At 41.1% G+C, this 20020-nt stretch overlaps 1 protein-coding gene across 7 annotated transcripts in view; it reads right to left on the bottom strand.

Annotated features, from left to right (window-relative positions):
• Window positions 1-20020, bottom strand: part of LOC134565139 (protein ARK2N-like) — a 72304-nt gene that overhangs the window by 17384 nt on the left and 34900 nt on the right. For 5 of the 7 annotated variants that reach the window (XM_063424584.1, XM_063424583.1, XM_063424586.1 and 2 more), the window contains exon 3: window positions 18063-18245. The exons of 1 other annotated variant lie outside the window; for it this stretch is intronic. In XM_063424584.1, the coding sequence (XP_063280654.1) occupies window positions 18063-18245 (183 nt within the window). Of the gene's footprint in view, window positions 1-5901; window positions 9192-18062; window positions 18246-20020 lie in introns of those variants that run through there. One more of the 7 variants, XM_063424588.1, reaches the window with a different exon arrangement.

Here is a 20020-nt window from a genome sequence, read left to right as displayed (position 1 = left end):
CAGCTCAGCCCCCATTCACTGGACCGTCTCCAACCTACGTGCAGCCACCCCAAGAAGTGAAATAACATTGTCTAATTGCTCAGTTTTTGTCTCCCTACAGGAAATTTATGGACTCTTCCCAGGTCCTCTCAGGGGTGGGTGGAAACAGTCAAAGCTATCAAAGCCAACACTTGATACAGCTCACAGGGCCTGAGGGGAAAGTAGCTACTGTCAGTCCTTTTGTGCTGTCTGTGCTGCTAGTTTTGTGGGGGAGAGATGTTCTGTCTCAATAGGGAATTTTTATGCAGTCAAATTTTGTATAAAGGTCATTAAAGCGCGCGACTTTAAAACTAACCTAAAAAAAAAAAAAAAAAGTTTGGTAAATTATTGTCTCTTAAGTTCTTAACAGGAAAGGGGGAGCCAAGGATGGCACCCCTGCTGAGAAGACTGCAGAAAGCTCTTTTATGTTTTCAGTCCTTTTTGTTCTTGATGAACTCTAAACAAATAGTTACAGCTTTTGAGTGAGAACTTAATGCAGAACTGCTTCTCTCCTCTTGTTCAGTTTGTCATCAAACCTAGGTTGAATGCAAATGTGTTATATGTGAGATACTGTAGTACTGTGCATCTCTTAAAGGACGAGGTATTTGCTGTCAATGCGATCCATCAAGATGCATCAGAAATAATGCACAAATTCAACAATTAATGTGTGTATGTAAATTTGATCCACCTGAACAATTAGAGCACAGTGGCTTACTGCCACTGAGAATAAGGATATATGATGATTTCCTGAATATCTTATTTACTGAGAATTGTTTCTAGTGCTCAGATATAGCCTGTTAAACTTACATGCTTTTGACAACTTACATCCTTTTGACAAAGATTGTGATAACCAGTTTATTTTTAGTTCAAAAGATATCTCCCTGGAAATATTTGGGCTGGTGAATAGGCATGCATTCTATTTCTGCACAGCCCTTGCAAATTTCAACTGAAATCAAAACTTTACATGATGCTCAAAAATTGCTGGGAACAATAAATTTGGTCCGTCCCTTGCTTGGGATTTCAAATGCAGATTTAGAGCCATTGTTTGCCCTTCTGGGAGGAGAGCCCAACCTCTTATCACCCAGACGCTTAAACAAAGAAGCACAAATTGCGCTTCAAAAGGTAGCTGAGGCTATCGCTCAGAGGCAATCAGCTAGGTGGGCTCCAGAACTGCCACTAATCGTTCTGAATCCTAACAAACAGCCTTGTGCTTTAATATTTCAGTGGGACTCAGAAAAACCAAACCCTCTGCTAATTATCAAATAGGTCTTTTTGCCTAAGAATAATGTCCAAGACTATTTCCACGCAAGATGAACTTATGGCCATGTTGATTGTCAAGGCTCGTCAAAGACTGACCTCTTTGGCTGGGAAAGATTTTGATCGTATATATCTACCTCTCACAATGTTTTATTTGAATTGGTTGCTACAGATGTCTGAAAAATTGCAAATTGCTTTAACAAATTACCCAGGGCAGATATCTATCTATCTGCCTAAACACAAATTATTAAGTTCGTCTGTGAAAAATATGGTTATTTAATTCATGTTCTATACATAATTATAAACTGGAAACTGTAATATATTGTATAAATGTATGATAGATTTGTACGTGCTCCACCCGCGTGCCTCACAGATTCCCGTGGAGCACCTCTCCTGATCTTCCCGGTCCAGAAATAGAAGGTGAAAAAGACAAGGCACAAACGCTGTCAGAAGAAGACAATTAACATCGCCAACCTACACCCTGACTACGTGCAGCAAGGACTTACTCTGGTCATTAGCCTACCTTGGACAAGTCATCACACGCTGCTGCGGTTAGATTACCTCAAAGCAAGGACTTACTCTGGACATTAGCATTTGAATACGGATCGAGGGACTTTTTCAGGGCTTAGTGTAAACACTCTTAATTGCCGGTGCTTAACAGAAACAATGAGAAGAGTGCTGCCGAAGGGGAAATAAAGCGTATTTAAGCTGAGCCCCTAAGCGGGCGAATTCGTGTACCCAGCTAGAGACCAGACTGCCAGGCTCTGTGTCTAAGGGTCACCCTTGGCTACTTTTCCCGGGAGAAACTCTGCCAAGTAGGTATCGCTGTTTGTGGGGGGTTTTTTTGTTGCTTAAAATTCTGCGATTTGATTCCAAATTTTGTGATTTGAATTTTTAATAAACCAAATTATTGAATTTGGAAATAAATTGTCCTGGCATTTATAACATCGTCTTTTAATTTAATCCCCAAGCCAAAGAGAAGTGAGACTCCTTTGCAAGCTATGACAATATTCACAGATGGGTCTGGGAAAACCCATAAATCAGTGATTGTATGGAGGGACCCTGAAGCTGGAACTTGGCAATCTGATATTGCTGTTGTTGAAGGGTCTCCACAAATAGTGGAATTAGCTGCCGTGGTCAGAGTGTTTCAGAAATTCAGCATACCTTTTAATCTGATTACTGACTTCGCATATGTTTCAGGTATTGTACAGAGAGCAGAGAATTCTGTTTTGAAAAATGTTAAAAATGACATTCTTTTTTCCTGGTTAAAACAGCTGGTCTCCCTGTTAGACCAAAGGACGGCTCCTTACTTTGTGATGCATATCAGGTCACATTCCAATCTACCCGGCTTTCTCACTGAAGGTAATGCCCAGGCAGACTTGTTAACCTTATCAGTGCAGCATGTTTTGCCTAACAAAATAGAACAAGCTAGACTGAGTCACTCCTTTTTCCATCAAAATGCTGGGGCTTTGGTAAGACTTTTCGGATTAACTCCAGCACAAGCCTCTAATATCATTTCTATATGCCCTGACTGTCAGCGTTGCTCCCTTCCTAATGTGAACACAGGGGTCAACCCAAGAGGTCTACAGAACCTGCAAATTTGGCAGACAGATGTGACACACATTCCTGAATTCGGCCGCTTGAAGTTTGTGTATGCTTCTATTGATGCCTTTTCAGGTGCTCTGTTTGCCTCAGCTCACACTGGAGAGACAGGGAAAGACTCCTGCTGTCATTTTGCTGCTGCCTTTGCCACCTTAGGAATTCTGCAACAGATTAAGACAGATAATGGACCCACATACATTTCGCATAGAGTTGCAAACTTCTCCTTATGGGGTATCACCCACAAAAGAGGCATACCCTACTCACCCACAGGACAATCAATTATAGAACGCTCCCATGGCTCTCTCAAATGTCTTCTGTTACAACAAAAGGGGGGAGCCGGGGACACAACTGCTGAAAAATTTTGCAAAGCCCTGTATGTTTTTAATTTCTTGAATTGTTCAATGACAGACTTAAATCCCCTCAAATTATTGAACTTGCTACTGTTGTCAGAGCTTTTCAAAATTTGCTCTTCCTTTTAATCTAGTAACAGATCCAGTTTATGCTGTAAGAATCCTGATGAGAGCTGAAGCCTCAGCCCTGAAAAAAAAAAAAAAGTGTAAAAACCTGCTAACAGATGATAGATTTGAATAGCTGAATAAATTCCTAAGAAGCTAAAGACTCCATAAATAAATTAGAAATTTAGTCAAAATAAGCTTAAATGTATTAGAGATTATTTTATGTATTGTTATGATTATTCCTTATATTTTACAGTGTGTTTAAACTAAAGGTAGAATCTGGATCTTGGCTAGATAACCTGTTTAGTGGCTGGGGTTTGACACCTTAGCTAAAAGATTTTCTTTTAGCCTTTATCTTTATCCTTAGGAATGCATGTAATGATTTTAATAATAATTGTATTAGTTATGATACCTTGCTTGCTTCAACGTGTACAGAGATTAATTAAAAAAGCCATCAAGGGGGTATTCTTGGTTAATACAGAAGGGGGAGATCTGGGAATACCGAAGACAGAGAGTCAAACAGACTTGATTATCATAGCTTGTTTGATAACCAAGATGCCATGGCAGGAACAAACAGAACTGTGAAAATTACAGGAGATGGGATTACACCTGCTTACTGGGAAGAGAGAAGATTCAATCAACTTCTGCAAGCAAAGAATTGTTGTAAAATGCATGAGTTTTCTGTGATTTTTAACCTGATTATTGTAGTAGAAATTATTAACCTGTTTGAAATAGTATATAAGCTTTTAGGAAACCTGAGTAAAATCGAATTCTGATCACCGAATCAGTCTTCCTGTCTCTCATCAATCGCCAATAATCGAGGAAAATTTTAAATTTTTTTATAAGGGAAGGCAGGCAATGAAATAAAAAACAATAATCTCATCAGTTTCTGGCTGTGCTGCCTCACACATCTGCTCTGACATTATTACAAAGACTTGTAAAAAAAACCCTGTTTTTCTCAAGTCCCATATCCAGCAGTGTTTTTTGAATTACAGTTCCTCAATGATATCCAGTTCCTGTCTGTTCTGTCTAAATACTAAGAAGGTTCTTAACCCCAATTAGTGAAGCTGTGTTGGGACATATTAAATAATACTTGCATGGAAAACACAAACCAGACCAAATTGTTACTTTTACAGTAAATAAATCATGTTAAAAATTAATTAAAAATAAGATTTTGTTATAAATGAAGAATGGGTAATTCATGTTCTTATGATAAATTAGAAATTTATAAAGTTATATAAAGTGATGTCAGGTAGAAGTTTATGTTTTAAGAGATTTTGCAGCAGACGGCGAAACTGACAGCCCTGAGACAGCCGGCGCCTCCATTCATAAAAGAACAAAGGGATTTTCCGGGAAAGCTTGCAGCTGCCCAAGCACCAGGGAGGGGACCCCGGAGATAAGCTGGCACCAGCAACTCACACCTTGGGTGCCAGCTTCGTGGACCATCAAGCCACATCTCCGATATCCCGACCACTCATCAACTATAAGGACCTATTGAAATTGGACATTAACATTTGAACTGGGAAAAAGAACTCTTTTTACTTGGTCGAGGCAACTCCCGGATTTGTATAGTTGGTGGGGAAACAATGGGAAATGTAGGGAAATATTGCCGGGGGCGGAATAAAGTGTATAAGAACCAAGCCCCCGAACCGGGCTGATTTGTGAACCGTTGGGGGAGATAACAGGCTGCCAGACCCTGTATCTCACGGTTCACCCTTGGCATTTCCCGGGAAAGCTCTGTCAAGTTTTTCCGCTGTTGGTGGGTTATCGAAATTCTGTGATTTGATTTGTTATTAATAAACCAAATTATTATTAAAAATTGGAATATCTGATTGGCATTTATAACAATTTCAATTGAAAAACATAACGTCTATTTTTTTTTAAGGAATAAAAAAAGACAATTACTTCTACTGTCTCTTTAGCAGTAATCTGGGGGATGCTGGGCAACCCTGAAGCAGATGACACTATGTACTCCCTGGAAACCACTCACTCATCTGTATTACACAAGGGAAGAATCAGTAGTCAAACAGGAAATTTGAGAGGAGGTGAATATATTATGTATATCTTGTCATGGTCGTAGCTGGCATGCAGCTGCCAGATAAATATAGTCATATCAGACCCCCAAACCCAACCAGCCTAGAAGTTAAAACAAGTCCCCAGATAAGGCGGCGATAGGTTAGATTCAAACCCAAGCAGGGACCTCAGCCAACACCAATTGATCCTAATTGCTAATGTATCACTGGTCAAGGAGCTGGGTGGTGTTAAGACTCAGACCAATCAGCTGTCTAAACCCGGGAAATTCAAACCCCCTGTAAAAAGAGCTGCCGTAATAAACTCTTGGCTGTTTGTTGATGAACCTTGGTGAGTTTGTGTCATTTCTGTCCCCAGCCAACAACCCCTAAAGTAATATATCTAGTTTGAGTAGACATCTCTTCAAAGATGAGAGGATGTAAGGGTTTTACAGTGAGGAAAAGTTTAAGACTGAATGAGCCCCTTCCCCCATCCCTCCCTCATGACAGTGGAGGGAAGAAAAAAAACCAAAAATGAAACTACAAGAGGTTCAAAAAGGTTAGAGGCACAATTTTACTAAAATAAAATAGCAATAAACACAACAATAAAAAATAAAATTGTACAAAAGAGGATGTGGTTAAACCAACAAAAGCAAGGTGTTGATGCCATTTTGAGATTTGCCTTTTTTTCTTTTATATGTTCTCTGTATTCTTCACACATATATTTGTAGCTTTGTAGCCTACTGTATTAGTGATTAGTTTTCCCAGTACTTTTCCATGCCCTTTGCCTAGGAAGAAAGACAAAACAAAATCCAGAGTTCCAAGCCCTGAGGGGTACAAGGCCCCTATACTATCTTGGTTCTTCCTGGGAACCAAGGCCGAGAACAACTCTTTGAGATACATTTTCATGGACAAAGTACAGCCAGTGCTGAGGGGGGGACTCCAGAGAAGGGGCCTGACCTGGGGGAGAATTGCATCACCACTTGTCCTCCTAATTGGTGCTTTTTATCAATTATGCTAATTTCCTAAAACCTATAAATATGTACTCATCCCTGGAGGCGGTGGGCTTTCATGGACATCTTTCTATAACTGCCCCTGAAAGCCTTCAAATAAAGATCTGCTCTTATATTACCTCCTTACTAAAATTATCTCAAGTTTCATTTCCAGGTTGGGAAAAAGGCAACAGTATCATGAGGTGTTGGGGGTTAGATTTGTTTCTTCTTCACTTACAGAATTTTTTCCCATAAGTTGCTAGGAAACTTAATGACTGAGTGCTTAACTAAAACAAAGAAGTGGCCAAAGGAAATGGCAGCACAAGGCTACACCTATTTTTTTTGGGTCTCCGGGAGTTTCCCTCAGAGAGGGGTGATAACGCGAGTTTTGGGGGAAATAAAAGAGGGGTTGGGGGCAGTTTCGCTCTCTTGCTCTTGGCATCGGGGAGAACGGTCAGGTGGCTGTTTTGCTGCGGGAAGAGTTCATGGTCATCACTCCGTCTCATCCTGGGAAATCTACCATCATCTGCTCCTGTAGCCAGGAATCCTGAGCTCTCCTCCTGCCCTGCTGGTCCGGCTGCTGCTTCCTCCACGCTTTGAGGCTTTTCTGCTACTCTGTAGCCCTACACTGCCCTGCCCTGCCCGGACAACCCTGCCGTTCCATCTACCAGCACAGAGCATCTGATCTCATCCAACAGCCTGGGACTTTCCACCGTTTCCAGCTTGGTCTCTCGGAGTCCCGCAGGGGCACTGAGATCAAGCTGCCCTCGGGCTTTTGTGAAAGAAAGCCCTTGAGGTTCCTGGTTCTGTTTATTATTAATGCTATAGTTGTTGTTGTTTGTTTGTTTTGTCATATATACTAGTAGAGAACTGTTATTCCTATCCCCATACCTCTGCCTGAGAGCCCCTTTAATTTTCTAAATTAGAATAATTTGGAGGGAGGGGATTTGAATTCTCCATCTCCAGGGAGGTCCTGCCCCCTCCCTAGCAGACACCTGTCTTTCAAACCAAGACATGAGGCCTCCCTGGAACAAAGAAAAGATGGCGGGGGCTTATAGAGCAATTCCAATGGGGGATGGGGGGTGCTGGTGCTGCCTGGAGCAGCTCTGGATCTGCGGTAGAGGTTTTCCTGCTCTGTCTCTGCGACAGTGGTGGTGGTGGTGGCAGTGAGTGTCTTTCTCTGCTGAGTTCAGTTCGATACCAGGTTCCTGCACTGCTGCTACCACTGGTCCGCCATTCTGGGGGTGTGTGGTGGTTGGTTCTGCCACCTCAGCTGCCTCTTCCTACCACCTCACTGGGCTCTTTTCCAGCTCAGCTGGAGTCCCTCTTGGCTTGGCTGGACTCAGTTGAAATCAATGCTGTTGCTCCAGGTCACTTTGCCACCCTGAAGGGGGGAGAAGAACCAGTCCCATGTTGAACCGAAAGCTGTGCAGCCCTGGCTCCGCTGGTGTCAGCTGCATTACAGTGCTGTCACTTCAGCACCATCCTCCGGGAGCTGCACTGATGTCTCTCCTCAGCCCCTTGTCCAGCAAAAACATCCTGGAGGGATGGGAAATGGGGGAAAATGGTAGGGCATGGGGTGCTGGGGTCTGCAGGTCCTTTAGATGGAGTAAGACAAACAAAAATGGCCCCCCTTTGATTTCTGGCCATGGCATTTTCCCTGCCAAAAGCATGTCTATGACTATGACGTAAAATGGTATTGAATAAACAGTGCTGAAAGCTCCATCCCCTTCTCCAAGTACGCAGGACAGAGGAGGAGGAAGCAGTAACATAACACCCAATTTCAAAGGTGTGCAAACATACAGAACTGATTATATCCCCAGGTAGATGAAAAGACCACAGAGAGAGGAAATTAAAATAAGTCCCAGAAAATCTTCTACTGGCTGCTTACACTACTTGGAAAAGATGCAAGCAAATAGAGGGGCAGAGACCATATGTTCAGTTTTTGTAAAAGCCAAGACCCTTGGTGCAACACCTGATCAGGGTTTGCAAGGGAAGGAAACCCATGTGCTGCTAGGTACCCAAAGGAAGAGTTTCCACCTCACAAGGCAAAGTAAGATTTGTCAGTCGAACTTAATTTAATAGCCCAGGCAGACTTTCCCTAACATTTCAGTTCAGTTGAACATTTCTTGGCAAATATCACTGACTGCCAGAAAGCCCTCAAACGGGTCACAGATATTTCTTTATTTAATAGAAGTGGCTGGGCACATAGAGAAATATGAAATGGAATTGCTCAGAGGCTTTGATTCATGTGCTGGTGGCTTCAAACTGACAGGGCAGGTTTAGATTGGATATTAGGAAGAAATTCTTTCTTGTGAAGGTGGTGAGGCACTGGAACAGGTTGCCCAAAGAAGCTGTGGCTGCCACGTTCCTGGGAGTGTTCAAGGCCAGGTTGGATGGGGATTTGGGCATCCTGGCCTAGTGGAAGGGGCCCTTGTCCATGGCAGGAGGGTTGGAATGAGATGATCTTTAATGTCCCTGTGATAAATGATGTGGGATAATTCATGTTTATAATGTATGTATAATATAAATCAAGTTGTGCCCTTTAAAATAAATGGTAAAAATCATTTGGGACTGGGGTAGACAGATTTGGGAATCGAAAAATGACTTTGCCGGGAAATGGCGAACGACCAAATTTACAAGAGAAAGGAGAGAAGGTCTGAGGAAGATGGGTCCTCTCCAGAGATGGGATTGTGAACGACCCAACCATTACCACCGAAATGGGCCTTGCTCCGCCATCGGGGACATGCATCTCAATATGCGGTTCCCAGAAGTTATATTTAATATTCATCTCCCCGCCGAAGAACTATTCAACTGACCAGACGGCGAGGATGAATCTCCATGAATATGAAGAAAAACTGAAGGGACAAAGAAAGTCTGAATTAATACCCCATCCCACTAAAGAAACTGTATAAAAACTGGACTCACAGAACCGAAGGTGTGAACAGGGGGAGCTACGGTGCAATAGAGGCAGCAGCTAAGGTTCACCCAGTGTCGATCCCGGGACTTGACACTGATTCTTTGATTGTTGGCTTACCCGAAATTCTGTTGATTTTTTAAAAAATTAATAAAATCATTTATTAATTTGGATTTGGCTTTACGTTTTTTACATCCCTTTCAACCTAAACCATTTGATGAGTTTGTGATCACCATCTCAGAGTTTCTCATCACCTCTCTTCTGAATGTCACAGCTGCTACAGCATGATTTTTGGAGGAGATATCCCCTTGTGCATTCAGCCAAGTAAAGAATATCTGCTTTTTAATGCTACATTGGTGTTAAGGAGGTTTTTTTTATTTTACTGAATTTTTGGTAACAGTTTTGGCAAACCAGGTGGAACATACTCCTGATTTTCAACAGATCCAAGGGATAGCAGGACCTCCAGCCAGCATCAAGGGATTCTTGAGAGAACCTTCAAGCCCCAGTCCAAAGAAAATCGGAGCAAGATCCCTGGTAAGATAAAGGCATTCTTTACTTTACTTTAAAGGTGTTAACTGTTAACCTACCTGTTAGGCCCAGCAAAACCTTTGCAGGGTTGGGTTTAAAGGTACCTAAGGTGGGAACAGGGAATGGTTAGAGTACCTTCTAAGAGCTCCTAAATAGCAATTGGTTGCAATGGGAAACAAAACCTCAAAAATGGGTTTCACAGGTGTCACCAATGCAATGTATCTTGAAACACTGAAAACAAGTTGGGGGTGATCCCCTTACATGAGAAAAATGTATAAAATTTTAAAATCAGTGGTGGCCACTTTACATACTGGAAGATCAAGGGAAGTGGCCTAAGGATAGAACCTTACAGTATATCATTTTGTAATCAGTGCTGTTTTGTAGAAGGGAGAATAAGTGGGATGAAGTTCTTTATGTTGACTTATTTTTTCACCCTAAAAAATCATCCAGAACAGCAAAAGGAATGAAGCACAACTCCATAAGATCCATTCATTTTAGCCCTTGAAACTAAAAGAAAGGCAAAAGGTTGAAGAGATATTGTTCTGCGTGCAGAATAGGACAGAGGTGTTTAAAGTGTGAGTGAGAAGAGGAGGAGGATTTAGAGCTGATGGTTGCTCCTCGGCAAAGAATGGGGAGGGGGAATGAGCAATTACCCAGGAATACGTTTAGACATATGAGGAGGTTGTGGGAAAGCGGACTGGAATGGAGAGAACGTTTTAGGGGATTGGAGGATTTTAGTCAGATTGTGGGATGCACTAGAAGGCAGAAAGGAGATGTTGGGGGAGATGCTGGGGAAGTTCCGATGGCTCCCTTCCAGCAGATGGTCAGGAATCATGGTCCAGTAACAGTAAAAAAACCTATTTTTAATAGTGGATTTAATGTCATGGGGAAAAGTGGCAGGAGTTTATAAGGAACATCCAGTTAGAGTTGCTAAAGTATTTGAAACCCTAATCAGGACTCAGGACCCCTTCACTTGAAAACAATTGGTTGAATATTTTAATAGTTGGTGGGTGACGTATACTTTGGCAATTTGCATTGTAATAATTGGTGGCTGAAATATACTTTGGTTATTGTGATAATTAGTGGCTGAAGTATATTTGGCAATTTGTATTGTAATGATTGGTGGCTGAAGTATATTTTGGCAAATTGTAAAGAAAGGGGACATTGGAAAAAGGAGCATCCCCAAGGCAGGGGAATTCAGACATAAAAACTAAACCTGACTCTTCAAGCCATCAAGCTCAAGACCTTAAGTGAAGATGAAGAATTACCCTGAAAGGGAACCAGGGGAATCACCTTTAGCTGAGCCCTTGGTTACATTATTGCTGGGGAATGAAAAGGAAATTTTTAAAATTGATACAGGAGCAACTTATTCAGTACTGAATATGTGCAGAGAACTTAGCTTGGAACCTGTAAGCACTGTGGGTGTGACAGGGAGGAAAGAGTACAGGCCTTTTTTTATAACTATTAATATTTAAATTAAGAAAAGAGCAGGGGGACACATCAATTTGTATATGCCTGAATGCCCCATCCCCTTGTTGGGGAGAGATTTATTGGTAAAATTGGTTATTCAAATAACTTTCTGGGATGGGGAAATATAAATTCAAATACCCAAATAAAAAGTTGTTGAGGCAAAGATTTTATGTCACAGGAATCAAAAGAGTTGGAAGAAATCCCAGAGGAGGTAGAGAATGCTGTAACCATGTTGGTATGGACAATTTTTCCATGTCACACCAACAAGGCAAGGGAAGTGTCAAAAATTTTGCTAAAATTAATATTTAATAGCATTGGGACTAACTCTTTCAAGTCTTACAAGGTACATCATTATCAACAGATAACTGGGGTTACACTTGCATGTACATCCTTTCCAAACAGAAGATATAGTGTGCATCAGAACCTGGAACTTTGGATCAGTCCAGGAGAAGTGGAAGGGACCATACAAGTCTTCCTGGTAACCTACATTGCACTCAAGGTAGAAGGAATCAAGCACTGGGTTCATCACACGCAGGTAAAACCAGCAACCACACATCGAACACAGCAGAAACAAGACTGACTAACACTGTGTAGGTTTTTTATATAAAAAATTTGCAAAGTATAATTGTGATCATAGTAATAAATGTGATTATGTTACTTGCTTTAAGCTGCATAAAAAGCATGATTGCTAATGCAATGCGAGGAACTTATATGATGTTAATAAAAAAGCAAAGTGAAGCTTATGAAGGCTTGAAGGGAAGACAAGCTTCACAAGTCTCAAAGGGGAGGGATGTTACCAGATGATAAATTGTCTACACCTGGTGAGATAACACAATGCTCATTCTTCAAAAACCACTGGCCTATGGAACTGCACAGTGCCCATTGTGTAAGAAGAACTGGAAGTTCCCAGCCCCAGTGTTCTGCCAACTTTACCAGGTCAGCTATAACATTGGGGTCCCTGACCACTAAGAATGCATGTGTAAAGGGGAGAGAAAATATGTTACCAATTTTGGGGAAATGATTATCATATGTATGTTTATTCTGGAACAATCAATGAATATGTATGTAAAATACAGAAACTTTCCTGTATTCAGCATGCACAATTTTTGGAGGAGATATCCCCTTGTACATTCGGCCAAATAAAGAATGCCTGCTTCTTAATGCTACATTGGTGTTAAGGACTTGGGGATTTTTTCCTGAATTTTTAGTAATACAGGCAGCAGAAGAGCAACATAATCCTTGGCCATTGATTCACACAAACTGGTGTGGATATAAACTGACTTTATTATGTTATATCAATGTATTGATGGCACATCACCATTCTGCACCCTTTGCTTGACAGGGCAATGCCTGGCAGAGGAGCAAAGCAAGCTGGCTCTTAAATAGCCCCCAAATTAATCCTCAAATGTATAAAGGGGAACTCCAAAAGAGCTGACATATATTACCATAGCTTTACGTTCAGACATTAAATATAAATAGCAATAGAGAAACCATGATTAGCAGAGTAATAACTGTAAGCATAGCTGAGTGTCTGTTGCAGACAGGTAGAGATATTATGAAAGAAAGGCCTTATAAAATATAGTTTAGGCCCTGCTACTCTAGCTAAGCTAGAAGTAGCTTGTAAGTTCCCATAAAGAAAAATTATAACAATGAACACAACAACCTGTTCTTAGAGAGAAAAATGAGTTTGCACCTGCATAAACAATGAATCTGTCCCATGAGAATTAGTGAAGAAAATATGTAAACATATCTAGAGAGAGAAAATTTGATAGACATATACAGTAGCCCTTACCAACCAATGAATTGAGTTTCACTGTATTGCTGACCAATTAGGTTTAACACAGTGCTTTCTGATATTTCCTATAAATATGAACTTTGTGAATAAAGAAGGGGCTTTTCTGCATGAGAAAACTGAGTCCCATCTGCTTATTTATTACAAGTGTCAATCAAGATTATAACATACAGATAGATTTACAGCCTCTGGCCATATTAATTTCATGCCTAGTAACATGCCTATGCTGTTAGTTTCTTTGCATGAACATTAGGATGATGCCAAATGTGTTTTGTCTGCCCTACAACATCAGGGCTTGCAAAACAGTCTAAAATATTTGCCTATTGTCCTAGTTTGAGATAAATTTGGGAGGAAATGTCCGAAAGGTGTCTCCTCTGAAAAGGCAGATTCCAGCAGCCCCTCCCTAAACTGCTTTATGAATTAAAAAAAGGGCTAAAAGGCATGATCTCCCTGCTAACCGCCACGGGAGCTTTGACCTGCTCCTTTCCACTTTCTTGAGCCCACAACCCTGAGATTTAGTCTCATGCTTTACCAACTGAGCTAGCCGGGCCCACTTTCTCGAGCCCACGAGAAACACATGCCGAGAAAAAGGAATCCGAAGGAGGAAGTGAAGCTTCTGCACACAAAACTGTGTGCCGAAAAAGCATTTCACGGCTTCTTCCCCCCCCCCTCCCGTTTCACTCTTAAAGGCACAAGACTTATATCTGGACCAAAAAGACAGACGATGGGGATACCAGATCATACAGTTACCCTAGGAAACCTATGCAAGAAGATGTGATAGCATAATAAGATTTTTCACTTATATGAAGTTTATGTTGTTATTCTCCCATGGGTACACATCCTTTAATGTCTGTTAAACTGGATACTGGCTGGATATGAAATTTGTGAACAAGATGAAAGATTTGAAAATTTTGCTTTCCAAATGTGCATTCCTAGAGACTGTAAGAAAAGGCCAGTACTGGCAAATGTGCACTCAGAAGTATACCAAGATGTATTGGGTCTGGTTGAGATGGAGTTCATTTTCCCATAGCAGCCCTCACAGTGCTGTGCTTTCTATTGGCAGCTGGAAAGGTGCTGATAACACACCAGTGTTTTGGCTACTGCTTAGCAGCGCTGTCACAGCATCAGTGCTGTCTCTCGACATTACCTCCCCTTGCCCTCCATCAAGGGGTCAGGAATGGGCAGGATCCTGGGAGGGGACATGACTAGGCCAGCTGACCTAAATTGAACAGAGGTTTTCCATACCATATGATATCAGCTCAGATAGAAAAGCTAAGGGAGGGAGGAAGGACGGGGGAGCATTTGTTATTTACAATGTCTGCCTTCCAGAGCCACTGCTGTGCATGCTGAAATCCTGCTTCCTGGGAAGTGGCTGAACAATGCTTGCCAATAGTGAGACACTAATTTTGAAGCTTTGAGAAAAGCTAAGGTTACAGTTAACAATAGATGTCGCTGATTTAGCTGAAATGAATAGATAAGCTTTGCTGAAATCAGTTAAAAGTTAGAGGATGGTTAGAAGAAACCGGATTTAAGATAAGCTACCCCGGATTTAATAACTCATTGCTTGTCAAACAGAGAAACTAATCAATACAACACCAGACCTCCTGTTTCCAGAAACCCACTGAAATAGTCCTGGAAAACAGGAAACAGAGAATTCTACCATCCATCAATCACATCTGCATTGAAAAGGTTGAAAGTTTAGAACGAGGAAGACTCGTTTTACTTCCTCCTTTTGGTGACCACTCCTCACAAAAGGACCACTGACCCATTTCAGGGAACAAACTATGCATGCTTAATAGCCTTTGTGTCAATTAGCATACGAAGCGGAGAAGAGGAAGTGACAGGGGTATGAATATGCATTTGTATTTTGTGTATTCAACATTTTTGTAAATAAAAGGCTTTGCAATTACCTGTGATCTTTGCAGTGCACATTAGGGAGCTATCCCACACGCTGCCCGGTGTCGCAATAAACATACACTTTCTAACTTTAACTGTTAGTCTTTTGTCCGTCACGATTGGATATTGATATTAGATCGATATTCATATTTTAATAAATCAATAAAAAGTGGAGAATAATTTTTTCCCCATTGCTTATACGTGGGCATTTTTTTATCTTTAGTAAACTGTCTTACCTCAGTCTACTAGCTGTTTTCCATCTTATTTTCTATCCTCTGTCTCACTGAGAAGGGGACTGATAGATTGGCTTGGTGGGCATCTGGTGTCCAGTCAAGGTCAATCCCATACAGTCCTTTTTAGCACTCAGTGTGGAGCCCAAATCCATGACTCTAAGAGTCTTATGATCTACTGACTGAGCTAGCTGGCCAAATTTTAATGATAGTTCTTAAATATGTGATTCACAGAGGCAAAGGGTGGAATTTATTGGGTTTGCATGGCCAAGCTTTGGTAGCTGGGGGGCTACAGGGGTGGCTTCTGTGAGAAGCTGCTAGAAGCTTCCTCCATGTCTGGCAGAGCCAATCCCTGGCAGCTCCAAAGACAGATGTGCCTCTGGTCAAGGCTGGGCCAATTAGCAATGGTGGTAATGCCTCTGTGATAACATATTTAAGAAGAAAGAAAAAAAGTTATTGTGCAGTTGTAATTGTGGCCAGAGAAGAGCAGTGAGAATACGTGGAATATATGAGAGGAACAACTATGCAGACACCAAGGTCAGTGAAGAAGGAGGGAGTGGAGGTGCTCCAGACACCAGAGCTGAGATTGCCTTGCAGCCTGTGGTGAAGACCACAGTGAAGCAGCTGTCCTCCTGCAGCCCATGGAGGTCCACGGGGATGCAGAGATCCACCTGCAGCCCATGGAGGAGACCCATGCTGGAGCAGGTGGATGCCTGAGAGGAGGCTGTGACCCCATGGGAGGCCCGTGGAGAGAGGAGCCCCCGTTGGAGCAGTCTGTCCTTGAAGGACTGCACCCTGTGGAAGAGTGGGTTGATGCTGGCTGGATTCCAGGTACCCACCAAAGCTTCTCTCTATCACTCCCCTGCTGCAGCTGGACAGGGGGGAGAAAAGAGAACAAAGGGTTCATATGTTGAGATAAGGACCAGGACACATCATTTACCAAATAATGTAACAGGCAAAGCAGGGTAGAATTGAAGATATTAATTGAATTTATTACTAACAAAATCAGAGCAGGATAACGAGAAGTAAAATAAAACCTTAAAAACACCTTCCTCTGACCCCTTCCTCCTTCCCAGCTCTACCTCCTACCCCAGTGGTGCAGGAAGACAGGGAATGGGGGTTATGGTAAGTTCATCACTCGTGGCTTCTCCTGCTGCTCAGGGAGAGGAGTCATTCCCCTGCTCCACTGTGGGGTCCGTCCCACAGGAGACAGCTCTTTGCGAACTTCTGCGACATGGCTCCATCTCACAAACAACAGTTCTTTGCGAACTGCTGCAATATGAGTCCATCTCACAGGCAACAGTACCCCTCAAACTGGTGCAGCATGGATCACTCTTCCACAGGGTGTAGTCCATCAAGAACAGACTGCTCCAGAGGGGTCTCCTCTCTCCATGGGCCTCCCATGGGGTCACAGCCTCCTCTCAGGCATCCACCTGCTCCAGCATGGGTCTCCATGGGCTGCAGGGGGACAGCTACTTCACCATGGTCTTCACCATGGGCTGCAGGGCAATCTCAGCTCCGGTGCCTGTAGCACCCCCTCCCTCTCCTTTTCCGCTGACTCTGGTGTCTACATAGTTGCTCCTCTCAGGTATTCTCACTCTTCTCTTCTCTGGCCACAATTACAACTGCACAATAACTTTTTTTTTCTTTCTTCTTAAATATGTTATCACAGAGGCATTACCACCATTGCTAATTGGCCCAGCCTTGACCAGAGGCACATCTGTCTTTGGAGCTGCCAGGGATTGGCTCTGCCAGACATGGAGAAAGCTTCTAGCAGCTCCTCACAGAAGCCACCCCTGTAGCCCCCCAGCTACCAAAACCAGGCCATGCAAACCCAATAAAATGCTAAGCTCACTTACAAGCACCTTTTTACCCTTCCTGTTTATCTGATGCTGATCTGTCCAATTTTCTAAGGTGCACATGGCATATGGGAAGAATTACTGTTTGTATTTTAAAGAAATAGAGAAAGAAAAAAGATACAGACAATTCCAATACTTAGATTATGACCTGTTGAGGATCAAATTAAGTTTACATTTAAATATGAAATATCAGAAAATAATTGTATAGGTTTACGTTTAATTGTATCTTGCTTACAGCTTGGCATGAGTGCGCCCTGATCAAAGCTTAGGATCAGTGAACTTTAAGTGAACTCTGTTAGCATGGATGGCTAAGCAGGGGAGGAAACAGAGAAAGGTTGAATACATTTGCATAAGGGTTGAGACCCTGGAGGCCCCCAAGGCTGGCCCAAACTGGAAGATTAGAGCAGTTAATGGCCTGCCCATGTGGACACGGGGAAAGAATCCAGTGATGTGTTAGAAGACCCCAGACCATAAATCCCCATTGGACCAAGAGATACGTGCAGGGTGCGTGAAGATCTGGTGCACAGACTGTAAGGGTATAAAGGTCCAGGAATTTCTTTGTTCAGGGTCTGTCTCTGGAGGCACCCAGCTCGAGCTGAAATAAACTAACTCTGCCTTAGAATCCAGGTGCCAACCTCTTCTTTAGCAGACCAGCTTACTAGCTGGTGCCATGGGTTGTCATAATCAATCATTCAGTAACAAGCTTAGCTCATTTTCATTAAAAAAAAACAACAACAAAAACAAAACCCCAGACCTAAGTTCCAAGTAGTAATTAGAAGGAAACAAAGGAGAAAAAATAAATAAGAAAACTAGTGTCAAAAATACACTGCAGGAATCTTTGTCAATTTTTATCAGTTATATTTTGGAATAAATTTCAGACCTTTTTAATAAGCACCGGTACTGGGGTTTTTTTTTTGCAAAATTCACTTAGGGAGCTTTTAAAGCTGTATAAACTATAAAAATACTGAAAGCAAGAAAGGGAGAGACACCTACAGAGATGCTGGAACAAATGTCAGAGGAAGAGAATTTAACCAAACCTGTGTCAGCACTCAGTTCATCTAGCAGCCCTCTGGTTCTCCAGGTAGATCCTGAGTCTTGATTTACTAAAGAATTATTGTGCTCTTGAACTACTGCAGCTGCCAACAGATTGTCCACATTTACCACTTCTGGGTCTGAGTTTGTGTCTGATATATTACAGTGAGCTATAACTGGAGGTCCATCTGCAGGAGAGAAAAGCAACACAGATTAGAAGTCTGCATACTGTGAAAACCCTCTCTAAAAGTACAAAGTACAATAATTTAAGGGTTAATACAATCTCCTACATTAAGCTTATAGTTATAGTTTATAGTGATACATTATATGAATTATTAAACTTCAGTTAATCAACATAGTCTGAGATTATAGAGACACTTTAGACACTTTAACCTTTGCATACACAGAAAACACAAATGTAAGAAAAACACATTTATGAAATTATCACTTATTTGTGTATTATCTTTTACATTAACACATCAACATCTCCATATCTGACGACATTATATTTACAATCTTAAAAGGATAACCTTCAGTTTAAAATAATAAAAAAAATTAAGATACAGGACATTAAATTTGGCAAGACAAAATATTTATCTAGAGAATTTTACAAAAGTCAAGTGAGAGCTTACATTACATTATGGTTGATTGAATAAAACTAACTTTCTGATATAACTGATCCAGTGACAATAAATTTAACATTAAGCAACTTTCGTTTCATAACATTTACCTGTCAAGGGCAGGGAAATTTTTCAAAGTGGCAATGTTTTTTGGTGTTGTTCTTTTAAAATCAAGGATAACAAGAAACAAAACTATCATGTGCAGTGATAAATATGCTTTTAATTCAATATGATTACCATATGCATTTTTGGCCACCAAAGTGAAGAAGGAAATGGGGAGAGAAAATAGCTTATGTGATTCTGAAATCTGTTCTTGAGGAATAACAAAAAGCTATTTTTGTTCTATTTTGTTCGGACCAACTATATTTTTTGTGATGAATGAAAATCACTTATAATTAAAAGCATGCTAGAAACAGAAGAGGCTCAGAAAAAAAGTCAAATTCAAGACAAAGATTAATATGGAAGCAGAGGGAATGAAAAAATAATTCTGAAAGGATGTGCAGTTTAACTCAAATGGTTCATCCCAGCTACAGCTTATTGACTCATAGTGGATGAAAGTGGTTGGAGTTCCCACTCCCCAAACAAGAGAATCAAAACTCTCTTTGGGACAAGAATTCATCAACAAAATCAAGGATGAAATAGAAAAAATTTTCAAATTTAATTCTCTTGAAAGCTGTTTCTCCTGAGGTTTTTAGCGTGGGGTTTGTTTTTTTTTTGGGGGGGGGGGTTTTTTGTAACTTGGTGCCTGAAACATAATTCAACTATTTTCAGAAGTGCCTATTTTGTGATCAGCAACACACTTTGTTGAAGAGTGACCATATTGCTTAAGTCATACTAAAGATCAGTATTCCAACAAGGTATGAAGAAATTCACAAAATATTTCCAATCAGACCTGCCTCCAAAACAACAATTTCATAAAATGATGTTATATTGTTATATTAGAAACTTAAAACAGGCCTGACAAAAAAAAAAGGGTAGTTAAATGCCAATATATTAAAGATCAAACTGTTTGCAACATGAAAAGCTGATGATTATAACTGGAAAAGAAGTCATGATAATTAACTGAAAGGCAATCTTTGCCTTTTAAAAAGACAATTACAAAATAAAAGAAGACCAAGTTCAAAATTAAGCTGGCTCATGTTCAGTTAATTATTTGTGACAGTCGATTAAATTACTGAATCATAGAGAGGCATGTTGTCTTTCAGTATTATCATTAGAGTTCAACACGAACATATATAACGTGAGCTATAAACATAAACAGTCAAGTGGAGAAGATATGAGGGCCAAGTACAATATTGACTATTTGCCCATTTTTTAGTAGGTTATCTAAAATTTCAGGAGCT

This window comes from Prinia subflava (genome assembly GCF_021018805.1).
Source record: "Prinia subflava isolate CZ2003 ecotype Zambia chromosome W unlocalized genomic scaffold, Cam_Psub_1.2 scaffold_33_NEW, whole genome shotgun sequence".
NCBI lineage: Eukaryota > Metazoa > Chordata > Aves > Passeriformes > Cisticolidae > Prinia > Prinia subflava.
Note: the sequence above shows the minus strand (reverse complement) of the source record. Positions and strands in the feature narration are given on the sequence as shown.